The sequence below is a fragment of the Erinaceus europaeus genome, chromosome 19 (assembly GCF_950295315.1).
Source record: "Erinaceus europaeus chromosome 19, mEriEur2.1, whole genome shotgun sequence".
NCBI classification, from domain to species: Eukaryota; Metazoa; Chordata; class Mammalia; order Eulipotyphla; family Erinaceidae; genus Erinaceus; species Erinaceus europaeus.
The window spans coordinates 58,830,914-58,844,932 of NC_080180.1; the positions used below are offsets into that span (position 1 = coordinate 58,830,914).

At 42.7% G+C, this 14,019-nt stretch overlaps 1 protein-coding gene across 7 annotated transcripts in view; it reads left to right on the forward strand.

Annotated features, from left to right (window-relative positions):
• INPP4B (inositol polyphosphate-4-phosphatase type II B) overlaps positions 1 to 14,019 on the forward strand; it is a 672,916-nt gene that overhangs the window by 11,145 nt on the left and 647,752 nt on the right. For all 7 annotated transcript variants that reach the window (XM_060179039.1, XM_060179034.1, XM_060179038.1 and 4 more), the window contains exons 2-3: positions 8,809 to 9,034; positions 13,018 to 13,062. In XM_060179039.1, coding sequence (XP_060035022.1) covers positions 8,944 to 9,034; positions 13,018 to 13,062 — 136 coding nt within the window. In that variant the 5' untranslated portion in view covers positions 8,809 to 8,943. The remainder of the gene's footprint in view (positions 1 to 8,808; positions 9,035 to 13,017; positions 13,063 to 14,019) is intronic.

Sequence of the window (14,019 nt, forward strand, 5' to 3'; positions counted from 1 at the left end):
AGAGAAATAGAAAGGAGAGACAGAATTAGAGATGGAGAGAGGCAGAGAGACACCTGTAGTAAGTACCGCTTCATTTCTTGCAAAGATTTCCCCCTGCAGGTGGAGACTGGGTGCTCGAACCTGGGCCCTTGCATATTGCAACATGTGCACTAGACCAGGTGTGCTGTCACCTGATCCTCATCTGATATTTATCTGAAATCCTCCGCCATTATATCTTCAAAACATCATTTTGTCCTTTCCTTCCTTCCGAGATTCACATCACAGGTCTATTTTGTTTCATATCCATACACAGTTTTTGAATGTTCAGTTAATAAAAATTTTTTATTATTTTTTCCTTCTTTTGTATAATTCCTGTTGACCTCTCTTCAAGACCACTGGCTGTTTTCTGGACTGTGTCACCTCTACTGGTAGGGCTGTCAAATCCATGTTTGTCTTGGCCACTGTTTGATATTCCTCCCTTTGCAGTTCTGTTCTTACTGACAGCTGATCCTGCAGGCGGGTTCCCCTCCCACTGGGGTTCTAGCATGTTCTCTTTCTGTGGTTCCAACATCTGGGTCGTAGCTGAGTTGAATACTCTTTCTTTCCTTTTTGCTTTTTCCTAAGACCATGATCTTCCTCCTCTTTCCTTCTTTGTTGCCATCCTCCTCCTCCTCCTCCCCTTCCTTCTGCCTCTTCCTTTTTACTTCCCCTTTCACTTTCATTCTTCCTCCTCCTTCACCCCCCTCTTCTCTTCTCTTTTATTTTTCTTTTCTAACACCAGAGCACTACTCAACTCTGATTTATGGTGGTGCTGAGAATAGAACCTATAACCTCAGGGCCTCAAAATGAAAGTCTTTTACTATACTATCTCCTTACCCTATTATCTCCTTTGTGTAGAATTTAGGATAATAGGATATGAGATAAGTAACACTTGGGCCTGGAAGCTGACTTCCTTTTTTTTTTTTTAATATTTATTTATTTTCCCTTTTGTTGCCCTTGTTTTTTTTTTATTGTTGTAGTTATTGTTGTTAGTGATGTAATTGTTGTTGGATAGGACAGAGAGAAATGTAGAGAGGAGGGGAAGACAGAGAGGGGAAGAGAAAGACAGACACCTGCAGACCTGCTTCACCACCTGTGAAGCGACTCCCCTGCAGGTGGGAAGCCAGGGGCTCGAACCGGGATCCTTAAGCCGGTCCTTGCGCTTTGCACCAGGGACTTCCCTTTTTCTTTCTTTGATTTGTACACTGGGGAATTTCCATCAACTTAGTAAACCCAGATGAGCTAGGTTTGGGCTTTGTTGTTGCTGTAAATACCTTTGTTGCATCAGGATTTTCAGATTCCTTGAGCATTGACTCCTATTGAAATTGGGGGGTGGGATGGGTGCCTGGAGACTTTGCCCCTCACTTCCCATGTTGCCTTCTCCTAGAAAAAATGTCCTTTTCCTCAGAGAGGCTCAGTCTTTCTGCTTTTGTGCCTCCTCCACTGATAGCTGCTGTATTTGGTTTCTTAGTGTGTGTCCCTTCTGACATTTGAGGGCACAGTCATTATCTGTTGTCCTGTCTCAGTCTTGATTTCAGGCAGCTTGTGAGTCCTTGTGTCACAGGAGGGGACTGTTCTCAGGGTTCTTCTCCTCTTAGCAACAGGCAGAGGGTTTGAGGAGCTCCCATGGGGAGGTCTTAACTTTTTTTCTTTCTTTTTGGGGTTGAATGGATTACAGTACAGTTGTTGACATATGGGTATAATCTCTCATCTCCCTGTGATGTCTGCAAAGCAGTCCCTCCCCCAGCTTATATCCTTTTCTACCGTCATGCACCTGTGCCCCTTCCTTTTTTGTCTCTCAGTAGCTATGAGTCTTCAGCTGAGCTCCCACAGTGGCAAGATCTGTTGATTATTTATTCTATCTCTTCTCTCTCCTCTACTCTCCTTTCCACTTCTCTCTCTCTCTCTCTCTCTCTCTCCCAGAGTTATTGCTGGGGCTCAGTCAGTGCCTACGCTATGAATCTACTGCTCCGGTGGGTGATTTTTGGATATGACAGAGAGAAATTGAGAGAAGAGGGGAAGATAAGGAAGGAGAGAGAAAGATAGACACCTGCATGTTGTATGCTTTACATTGGGTAGTTCTCCCCCGCCAAGAGAATTGGATCAGTCCAGTTAGTTTCGCGGGCTCGCTTGGCCCTGCCCCGAAGGAACCCCGTGAGAGTTCCAGAGTTCGAGAGTTCCAGAGTTGGAGAGTTCGAGAGTTGCAGAGGGTTCCCGAGTTCCAGAGTAAGAGAGAGTGCTTGCGCCGCCGCAAAGAGACAGCAGAGTTCTGTTTGGTGATTAGTTTGGTTTAGTTTATGAATCGTTGTTCCTGAATAAAGAAATACAGCTTCCCTGCCCAGCCATTGTCTCCGCGTCTCTGTTACCCGCCCGTGAAGCAAGCCCGGCCAGCTAGAGCCAGCCAAAATTTTAACACCTGCAGACCTGCTTTGCCACTCAAGCATCCTTCCTGCAGGTGGGGAGCTGGGGGCTTGAACCGGGATCCTTACACAGGTCCCTATGCTTTGTACTACGTGCACTTAACCTGGCGTGTCGGTGCCCAGCCCTGTTTTTATTCTCTCGAGAGGAGGTTCCCAGTGGTATGTCATGAGACGGTCACTGTCCTCTCCCATAGCCTTATCTTTCTAGTGGATGCCTTCCTGGCTCCCTTCTGCTTCCATTTTTCTCTGGGCATCTAGTGAGGTCCATGATGACCTGTTAGTAGGTGCAGATAGTCCTGGAACTTGTGGCTGTCCGTCGCTCTGGCTTCTAGCCTGCCCCATGCTCTACCCCAGTGGAGGTAGTGAGTCACTACACCTTTAGGCTGAGGTCTGTATTGCCAGCTTCTTTCTTCCTCCCACAAGAAATGCAGCCTTGCTCCACAGAGGACTGTGTCTTTCTTTAGACGCTGGGCTAGTCAGCTGTTCGGAGACTTCATTTCTCTGATTAGTTAAGACACAGTTATGTTCTCATCTATTATTCGGCTGTGTCTTGACGTTCTAACTGGAGTGCTACTCTTGACATCTTTGGACACCCCAGGTAGAAGCAGGAAACATCTATGTTACGGAGACGTTCTGCAATATGTGATCTGTTATCTCATTTTCGGTGGTATCTTTTGCTTGCAGTACATTTTTATTTTAATGGAGTCAAATGTGTTCACCTTTCCCTTTATGGACTGTGCTTTTTGAAGTCATGTTGAGAAATCTCTTCCTATCCATGGTTCATAAATATGCTTTTTCCTGAAAGGGGAAAAATTAGGCCACGGAAGAAAGTACATCTTCTGTTTCTGCCTCTCATTTCTTATTCACTCTCTTCTCATTAGAGCAAACTCTGTCTCCTAGGTGTGTCCGTGCATGGTCAATCATCTCTTTCCCCTGTCCTCTCCAGTCTCTCTCCTGCTTTTCTAGCTGTGACCTCCCAGCAATAAATATGCCCAAGTGTTCCATTCTGTGAAGCAGCGAGCAGCTGCCTTGTAGCTACACATCTTAGGGAACTTTTTGATTTGAGAAGTAGTCCATTGTCCCTCTCTGTGGTTCTTCCTGTCACTGATGGTGCTTTTGCAGACTAATTCCTGTTTTTGCCCCTTAAATGGCTTCTCTGAAAGTTAAACCATCAACCACCCATTCCAATTATATGCACTCTCTTTTTTAAATAAATGGATTATTTATTTATTCATTTATTTATTCATTCATTTGTTTCATAGAGACAGAGAAATTGAGAGGGAAGGGGAAGACATAGGAGAGACGGAGAGACACCTACAGCCCTGCTTCACCACTTGTGAAGCTTTCCCCTGTAAGTGAGGACCAGGGGCTTGAACCTAGGTCCTTGTGTACTATAATGTGAACATTTAACCAGGTGTGCCACCTCCTGGTCCCTTATATGCACTTTCTTTAGGTTACTTCTCATGTTCCTTGATTTATCTTATGTTTATTTATTTATTGGATAGAGACAGCCAGAAATCAAGAGGGAAGTGGGTGATGGAGAGGGACTGGGTGATGGAGAGGGAGTGCTGCACCTGGTTAAGCGCACACCTTACAGTGTGTAAGGACCTAGGTTCAAGCCTCTGGTGCCCACCTGCACAGGGAAAGCTTCACAACTGGTGAAGCAGTGTTGTTAGTGTCTCTCTGTCTGTCTCCCTCACTGTCTCCCCACCCCTCTCAATTTCTCGCTGTCTCTATCCAATAATAAGGAAACATTGCTTCAAAAAAAAGAGAGAGAGAGAGGGAGAGAGACAGACACTTGCAACACTGCTTCACCATTTGCAAAGCTTTCCCATTGCAGGTGGGGACTGGGTGCTTGGACCCAAGTCCTTGTGCACTGTAACATGTGTGCTCAACCAGGTGCACCACCACCTCACCCAATTCCTTTTTTTTTTCTTTAGCCAGTGATTTTAAAAATAAACCTTTCTGCCCTTAATGGTGGTCCTCACGTTTAGATACATATAGTCAACTATTTTCTGAATAACATAGTGGCACCTCAAAAATTGTGTGGATTTTGGTTCTAGTTTCTCAGCAGAGAACCAATTACAGAAGCCAGACCTCCCACCTTCTGCACTGTATGATGATTCTGAGTCCATACTCCCAGAGGGATAGGAACAGGGAAGCTTCCAATGGAGGTCACGAGATATGGGAGTCTGGTGGTGGAAGCTGTGGAATTGTATCCCTTGTATTCTCTTATCCTATGGTCTTGTCAATCATTATTAAATCAATAAAATTATTTTAGAAAAGAGAGATATGTGTATGCCCATATTCAGCAGCACAGTTTGTAATCGACAGAACCTGGAAGCAACCCAGATGTCCAATATCAGATCAGTGACTAAAACCAGTGGCCTATATACACGATGGAATATTACTCAGCTGGTAAAGATGACAAAGTTGTCTCCTTTTCATCTTCTTGGATGGAACTCAGGGACATCGTGTTGAGTGAGATAAGCCAAAAAGAGAAGGATGAACGTCAAACGATCTCAGGACCAAGCAGGACTTCATAAAGTAGGGACAGGGTGGGCGCACACAGTGAAACACGGACTGGACTTGGTGCATTGCACCAAAGCAAAGGACTCTGGGGAGGGAGGGGGAGAGAGAGAGGGGAGAAAACTTTGGGGAATTTGGAAATTGTATGTATATGTGATTAATCCGCTGTAAAGTATTAACCCCCCCGAAAAGAAAGAAAGGAAGGAAGGAAGGAAGGAAAGAAGGAAGGAAGGAAGGAAAGAAAAGAAATCACATGCCTAAAACTATACTCATTCTTCTTAGGCCAGCTTCCTCCTCTTTTACTCTCCCAACTGGTCTGCTGGTTCATAGTTTGTGGGTATGTTAACTGAAATTCTTGTCTTTTGTTATTTTATCTCTAACAGCATGTTCACGTCCATCATTCGCAGGGAATTCCACTTAATGATATATTGGATGTCAGATTCTCTTCTTTGGCCATTGTTTTCCACTTTTGTTAAGAAGCTATTTACTGTTTTCTTAGATTATTAACATGTCTTCAAACGGGTTGGTTTCCTTATCAAGTTGAATCTCAACAGTATATTCTCTCACCTGACACCTAATAAGCTTTCTTTCAAATCTGACCTGACCACTTCAAGAACATTCAATGCAGTCTTTTTCTTTCTTTTTCTTTTTTTTTCCTCCAGGATTATTGCTGGGCTCGGTGCCTGCACCATGAATCCACCGCTCCTGGAGGCCATTTTTCCCCCTTTTGTTGCCCTTGTTGTTGTAGCCTCATTGTGGTTATTATTATTCCCATTGTTGATGTCGTTCGTTGTTGGACAGGACAGAGAGAAATGGAGAGAGGAGGGGAAGACAGAGAGGGGGAGAGAAAGACAGACACCTGCAGACCTGCTCCACTGCCTGTGAAGTGACTCCCCTGCAGGTGGGGAGCCGGGGGCTCGAACTGGGATCCTTACACCGGTCCCTGCGCTTTGCGCCACATGCGCTTAACCCACTGCACCACTGCCCGACCCTCCAGTGCAGTCTTTTTCTTCTCTAACAATTTAACTCTGTTCTTCTAATTCTGTTTTCAATACATTTGCTCTATGGAATGGCCACAGTATTCCTTATGCATGACACACAAACCAAAAACTTTCCAAATAGACACAGAAAAGGAACTAGTTTTCTTAACCTCAAATATAGGTGAATCCTCTGTTTAAGCAGTGAAGACTTTAGTGGTTTTTCAAGAGTTTTCTGGCAATGTAGCCAGTTTCTTCTAAAATATCTTTCTGGTAGCAAATGCCACCTCTGAAATTTGTCTTTAAATCCAATGACTACAGAATAAAAAATGAATGGAAATGATTACATAATCCTTGTTTAATACTGTTGCCTCCAATCTCCCTTGAATTAACATTGAATTTTGATTAGTAAGATTGTTTTGAGTGGCTGGTAGGCCTAGACTGCGACCATGTTCATGTGCTTTTGTAGGTACCTTAGCCCCAAGTTACAAGTGTGCACATCCAATCACATAGAACCTTCAAATGGACTAATTACTCACCATTAGTGTGTTGAGTTGTTGTTTCTCTAGGGTTCATCCATATTGCCTATCTTGGGTCCTTTTCAATTCTCAAGATGATTGATCAGGATTATGTGTTGTGTCTAGTTAATAGTTATAGTGAAGTTACTCACATGCTTATATCCAAGATTCATGCATGACAGACTTCAACAGATAATAAAGGGCTAATGCTAATGAAAGAATACGGTGCAAAGAAGGTGTGTCTGTCAATACTTTTAGTCCAACGAATGCTAGCTATCAGGCACAGACAAAATTTACTAAAGTTATGGGCCACATGGAACATAACTAAAAAAAGACTATCCAGCTTCCTCCCACACAGAGACCCCTAGATTTTTTGCCCTATTCCCACTTTTGGGTGCCTGTTTATTGAACCATTTGCTATATCATCATACCACCTTTTAGCCACCAAGTTGTAGATGCTACCATGATGTCATTCTGACCTCCCTGGATAGACAGCCTTACCACTGTGTCCTGAAGCCTTGCCTCCCCAGATCCCTTACCCACTAGGGAAAGATAGAGACAGGGTGGGCATATGGATCAACCTGCCAGCATCCATGTTCAGCAGAGAAGCAATTACAGAAGCCAGACCTTACACCTTCTGTACCCCATAGTGATCCTGGATCCATGCTCTCAGAGGGATAAAGAATAGGGGAGCTTCCAAGGGAGGGGATGGGTTATAGAACTCTGGTGGTGGTAAATGTGTGGAATTATACCCCTGTTATCTTACAATCTTGCTAATCATTATTAAATCATTCACAAACAATTTAAGAAGATACAACATTAGACCAAACAATGCCTTAATAGATACTTAGGAATAGACAATGATTATGTTACATAGGTCAAAATTATTCTCTTTTCTAGGCTGGGGTAGTGAGTACCAGGGAAGTTAGTTTGCACTTCCTTGAGTATTGATGGTTAGATGACAAATAGTTTACCTTATTATTGGTTACAAATAGAGCAGGGCTAGGTGATGTTGCCAATCTCTTGATTTAATCAAATTTATAAGGAGGAATAAAGTAGACTTTACCTTTGATGTCAGGTTCTCCATATGCCCAAGGGTTTTTCTTGTAGATGCAGTAAGGAAGATTTAATACAAGAAAACTTAATTCAAGAAGAAAGAAACTCAAATCTGTCTGTTCTTAAAGGAGTTATAAATTTAAATAGTCAACCAAGAAGTTAAGAACAAAAAAACAAAATGCTAACTTAATTCATAATAGGACATTCAGCTAGATGGGCTTGGTCTAATTGATGGCACAATGTCTGTCCCCCTCCCCTCCAATTCCTGGCTATATCTCTATAAGTCAGTGTTACCTGCAAAGTATTTTATCCAGGATTTCTGGAACTAAGTTTTTTGTTAAATACTCTGTAAAAAACTAGAGCTATACTATACAGGAAGTGGTCTTGCTAAGAACAACAAATCAGGGTGTGTGTGGGGGGAGTTTTTGCATATTTGTGAATCTGGAGACCAATCAGCATTCTAGGCTAACCTCCACTGCTGCTGCCTCCCTGAGGATCACTGGGTAGACATTTAAAGACTTTTTAGAATAAAATTTAATTCAGTGGGTAAGGATTTCTTCTTCTAATTTATTCCCGGTCATGGAGGCCATGCTGCCTATCAAAATGAATCTTTGCTGTTTGAGGCTGCCTGCATCACAGGGTACTGGATTCTTGGACAGCTTTTCTCTCTCCATGCTAATCTTAATCACTTTGCCTTTCCTTCCAATCCCCCTTGTGCTTTCGTCTCCTAGACTTATTATTCGTCCTTTTTACCATGTACCCAGGTCATTAAACAAACTTTTCATAAGGCAGAGCAGCAAGAGACTCACCAGGTAATGATGAAGTTGGAAACCTCAACCTGTTGGCTCATCTTGGAAGAAGAGTGCCATGCCAAATTATCTGGATGTGCTCATGAATAATGTCCTAACAAGGGTGGATAGAGAGAGGAGCATAAAGGGCAGTTCTAATGGAAGGACTGGTAGTATCAGTCAGTCACCTTGACAGAACATGCTGATGACCTGACAGGGGTTATCTGCTCTTACTGTTTAACTAGGTGCATATGAAATCAGCAGCCCTCACCTTCCTGCTACTTTAAGGAATGAGCCAAAGGAAATGTCCCTTCTAACATCTAGCAGTACCTCATAGAACCATAACCTCATTGCATAGAGAAGACCCATTTAAGCCAAAGTTTATGCTGCATTAACTGGGTGGATTAGTACCGATTGTCAAAGTGGGACAGGCAAGGAAGAAATTCTTGGTTTTCTACAGAATCCCAAAATAATCGAGATCTGTGCTCTTCTTGTTTCCTAGGAACAGAATTTTCAGAGTGCAGCATCAGGTCTTCATTGTGAGGCAGCCTCTACTTAGCCCAGGAGTCACTGGCAGTGCAGCAAGAAAGACTGCGGCAAGAAGGCTTAGAAGAGGACACAACTGCTCAAGTTGATCATGGAAATCAAAGAAGAAGGAGCATCAGAAGAGGGCCAGCACTTTCTTCCCACATCCCAAGCAAATGATATTGTGGAGTCTCAGTTCACAAGTAAGTATGTGTGGATCTCTTCCTCAAACTCTGAAAGTGGGAATTGGGTCAACTAAAGACATGACATGTGTATTCACAGAGAGTGTAAACTAATATAGGGGGAGGAGATTAACTTTTATTTTGCGCGTCTGCGTGTGCGTGTGTGTGAGAGAGAGAGGTGTGAGACTGACAGGCACTGAGACTATGAGTCCCTCCTTTTTCATATTGGGGGGACATGACATGAACCCTGACATGACTAAATGTTGTACAGTACAGCCAACGCTCATGTGTATATCTGACATTCATAAAGGCTTTCTATGCACACCTTATACTTCAGCATTTGTGGAACCTCATATGGATTCTTTTTTTTAGAAACACAGAATGGTTCTCTTTGAAATCCAAAGATGATGATGTTGGTTGAAAGCATCAGAAGGTAATGGTGACAGGAAGCTGGGGCCATTACTGCCTTGCCTCTGGGTCTCAGCAAAAGAACAAGCTAGGAGATCTGGCCAAGATGGGAATTTTAACATGCAAGAAAAAAATTTTTAATTTTTTAATTTAATTGATTTTTATTTTTTTTCAATTACTCAGGTAATTGAAGTCTTTGGATGAATTCTATGTCTTCTCTCACACTTGAAATTTTAGGGCATGGGCTGAATCATTTACTGTGAACTTTCTGTGTGTTTCCATTTTCTTTTCTTTCTTTCTTTCTTTCTTTCTTTCTTTCTTTCTTTCTTTCTTTCTTTCTTTCTGCCTCCAGGATTATTGCTGGGGCTCAGGGCCTGCACCATGAATCCACTGCTCCTGGAGGCCATTTTTTTCCCCTTTTGTTGCCCTTGTTGTATCCTTGTTGTGGTTATTATTGTTGTTGTTGATGACACTCATTGTTGGATAGGACAGAGAGAAATGAAGAGAGGAGGGGAAGGCAGAAAAGGGGAGAGAAAGACAGACACCTGCAGACCTGCCTCACTGCCTGTGAAGTGACTCCCCTGCAGGTGGGGAGCTGGGGGCTCGAACTGGGATCCTTAGGCCAGTCCTTGCACTTAACCCACTGCACTACCGCCTGACCCCCTTCCCTTTTCTTTTAAGAAGAGTGTTTCCCCTTCATTTAACACTAGAAAAATAAGGCCTTACCTTTCATCTAATTTACAGTATAAAATAATCTTTAGAAAGGTATGTCAGATGATTTTTTTTTGAGGAATTTGGCTGTCAGAGCTTGCCATAGAGTTAATTGTTACAACCTTTAAAAAAATTATCCAAGCTGTTTGAAATTCACATAGAGGAATGCATTGATTGTTGCTAGAACCTCTCTGGAAAAGTCTCTAATTGTTAACCATAGCATTGTTAAATGTCAGCAGGCAAAAAAGAAAAAAATGTTACTGTGGAAAAAAATCAATTCTGTAAATAAAAACCAGGTGACAGTTGCATATATATATATATGGTTTCAACAACATATTAGAGGCCAAATGCCAGGAGATTGAAATTATATCTGGGGAATGCACTAGTGACACTAGACAAGGGAAGTTTTTTTTAATAGGATGCTTGCATTTCTTGCCAAATAGTTTAATTTTACAAACCTTTTTATTTAACAATATTTATGGGGAGGTCGGGAGATAGTTTACTGTACTGTGCATGAGGACTTGGTGTTGAGCCTATTCTTGAGTCTGTTATATTTTTAACATATTTAATTTATTTATTTGCTAGAGACAGAAAGAAATTGGAAGGAAAGGTAAGGTAGAGAAGGGGAGAGAGACCGTGTTCAGCACGGCTTCCCTATTTGTGATTCCCCCCCACCCCAGAGGTGGGGACTGGGGGCTTGCACCTCAGTGCATTGTGGCAAGTAGCTCTACCAGGTCTGTCACCACCTGACCAACCCATGCATCTATTCTGTATTCTCCTCCCTACCCCACCCCCGGTCTGAAAACTAAGAAAGGAAGAGTCAACTGGGACAAAAGAACCTTGCAAAGTCAGAGCCCCATTGATATCCCTGATCAGAGGAAAACAGACACTTTTTCAAATGGTGCAAGTGAAAGACAGCTTCATTTGAGAGAGAGAGGAGGACAAATCCCATAGCACCACTCAGCCACATGTGACTCTAGGGACCAAACCCACAGCCTCAGGCGGGCAAGTCCTGCACTCTCCGCCAGCTGAGCTATTCCCACAGCCACTCCATATACTTTAGTTTGAATTCTTTCATTACTCTTTAGTCTTCCAGAATGGCAGCCCTGTGATGCCCCTGCCTGTCTGTGGGAGGTCTTCAGGCATCCACTGACCATAGGAGCAAGTAACCCATCTTAGTCTCTCTCCTAGTCTAGCCAGGAGGAACTCCCCATTTCCTTCTTTTGTTCTGAGATGCATTTTCTCTGTTCCTGCAACTTACATCACCAAGATGTATTTTTTAGTCTTTTTGAATACTTCCGTTTTTATTATTTTTTCATCTTTATTGTTATCTATTGCATAGAGACAGTCAGAAGTTGAGAAGGAAGGAAGGGGAGAGATAGAGAGAGAGACAGAGAGACACCTGCAGCCCTGCTTCACCATCCGTGAAGCTTTCCCCCTGCAGATGGGGACTGGAGGCTCCAACCTGTCTCCTTGCTCATTACAATATAGGTACTCACCAGGTGAGTCACCACCTGGCCCCTCTTTTTTTTTTTCTTGCTGTCAAGTGACTGAGAGGTGGAACAAAAGGTAGAGCACAGGCCTTGCATGTGTAACAGCCTGCGTCCTATCCCCTGTACTGTATGTGTCATAGTGAGGCTCTGCCCCCTCTTCTCTTCTCTCTGTCTCCCATACTCTCTCTCTCAAGTTAAGTAAATCTGTAAAAATTTTTCTCAATTGGAAAGAACAGAAAAAAAAAAAAAAGTTGTTTAAGATTGTCAGTAAGTTAACGGCAGGAATAACCACCAGCAAAATGACCTCCATAACCTAACCGTAGAAAGACGTCTCATTAATAATTCAGTATTTACAGCGGGTTGATGTGCTTTGGGAGAAACATCCATCTAACAGAATACATTGGTAAGGTTATCCTTTTTGAAGACAATTCCACCTCTGTGGATAGGAGTTCCAAAGAGATATGTACAGTTGAAAAAAAAATACTAGACTTATGAAAATATTATTTCTGAGCTTTTTTATTTTTAAAAATATTGTATGTATTTTATTTGATTGGATAAAGACAGAAATCGAGAGGGGAAGGAGAGACACACACCCACAATGAAAGAGAGAGGGAGAAAGAGTATACCTGTAGGGTTGCATCACTGCTCACTGTTCAAAAGGCTTTCCCTTTGCATGTAGGGACCATGGGCTTGAACCAGTGTCCTTCTGAATGATAGATAGGTAACTTGTGCACTCGACCAGATGCATCACCACATGGCCCCTGTCCAAAAACATTCTTATAATTCTGGACAAAGTGAAATTGAACTATATATATAGGCACTCTGTTGATGAGTCAAATATTTTATCTGAATTCTTTAAGACATTTTTCTTTTTTCTTGGGAGGTTAAAGGTTTACAGTACAGTACATGAAGACAGTTTCTCGCCTCACCAAGACAGGCTCCTACAAAACACTCTCAACCCCGCATGAGTCCCATCATCATCTACCAGGACCTCGCCCAGCCCCTCTTTCTATACTCCTTCCCCAGAATCCTTTGCTTTGGTGGAAAGAACCAAACTAGTCAATGTCTTATTCTATGTTTCCCCTGTCTGTCTGTTTTTATTAAGTCCAGGAGTGGGATCATCCCATATTCATCCTTCTCTTTCTGGCTGATCTCACTTAACTTGATTCCTTCAAGCTCCATCCAAGATGAGGTGAAGAAGGTGACTCTGTCACTCTTAACAGTTGAGTAGTACTCCATTGTATGTATTTATACCACGACTTTCTTAAGCATTCCTCTGTTGTTGGATGCCTAGGTTGCTTTCAAGTTTGGACTATTACAAATTGTGCTGCTATGAACATAAGTGTACACAGATCTCTTTGGATTAATCTGACTTTTACTTGTCATTTAAAGGCATTGAGAAGAATCCAGATGAGCCACAGCTGGAATTCACCCTTGGTAAGTAATTTGAACTTATTTACTTTAACAAAATAGTTGTTTTGTGCAGAGAGTTTTCCCTGGTTGACATAGTCACTTAAGTACATATTTTACAAGCTTTCATAAATAGCCTATGAGAAATACCATTCAGCTTTACATTTCACAACCCTTTATAAACATTGTTTTAGGGAACACAAAAATCATCCTAGAAAGTAACTATGATTCCCCCCAATGTGTAAGTCAAACTTCTGAACACTGAGTAGAATAGCTCTCCATCAGGGAAGCAGATGAGGCATGGCACCAGATTATACAGGAAGCCAAACTTCACCGCACCAGCTTGGGCATGAAAACTGCAGATTAAGCCTTCCTCCTTGCAGGAGTCAGCATTTTACAGAGGTGTAGACAGTGGAGCTGGAGCAGGCCAGGAACTAGATTTTGGGACAGTAAGGGGAGGATAACACACATACACCCCCACCTACCCCAACAGTCCTGCCTCCTGCAATTCTTCATCGCTGTAGCACCATAGCTGTCCCCAAAGCAAAGCCCAGAGTAGGTCTGCTCACCATAGGAACTGTAAGGCCTTCAAGAAGGGTGTGGAAATTGGCGTCTTTCAGCCTGTCCTCTTACTTGCATGCCAGTTGTTGGTGGTTAAGTTCAAACCAATTAATCCACCCATGGTCATTTCTTTCCTCCTGTCTACACCCAGTCTTTTCTGGGTTCAACTTCATAGAGTTCCAGGGTGACCAAGTATACAAATCCTGGGTCTGGCATTCATTCTCACATGTTCCCTGGGTCCTGTGGCTCCCTAGAATTTCTGGAAATCGATGGTTGATTGTCTACCCCTCGGGCTGGAGACTGGTCTCTCTTTGTGTTCCTCTATGGTGTTTCCTTGTCCCCTTCTGTTTCATCCACTCAAAACTATTCCCACGTGATTCCATCTTGATTTAGTAGACAGACCCATGGCGTGTGAGCATTTAA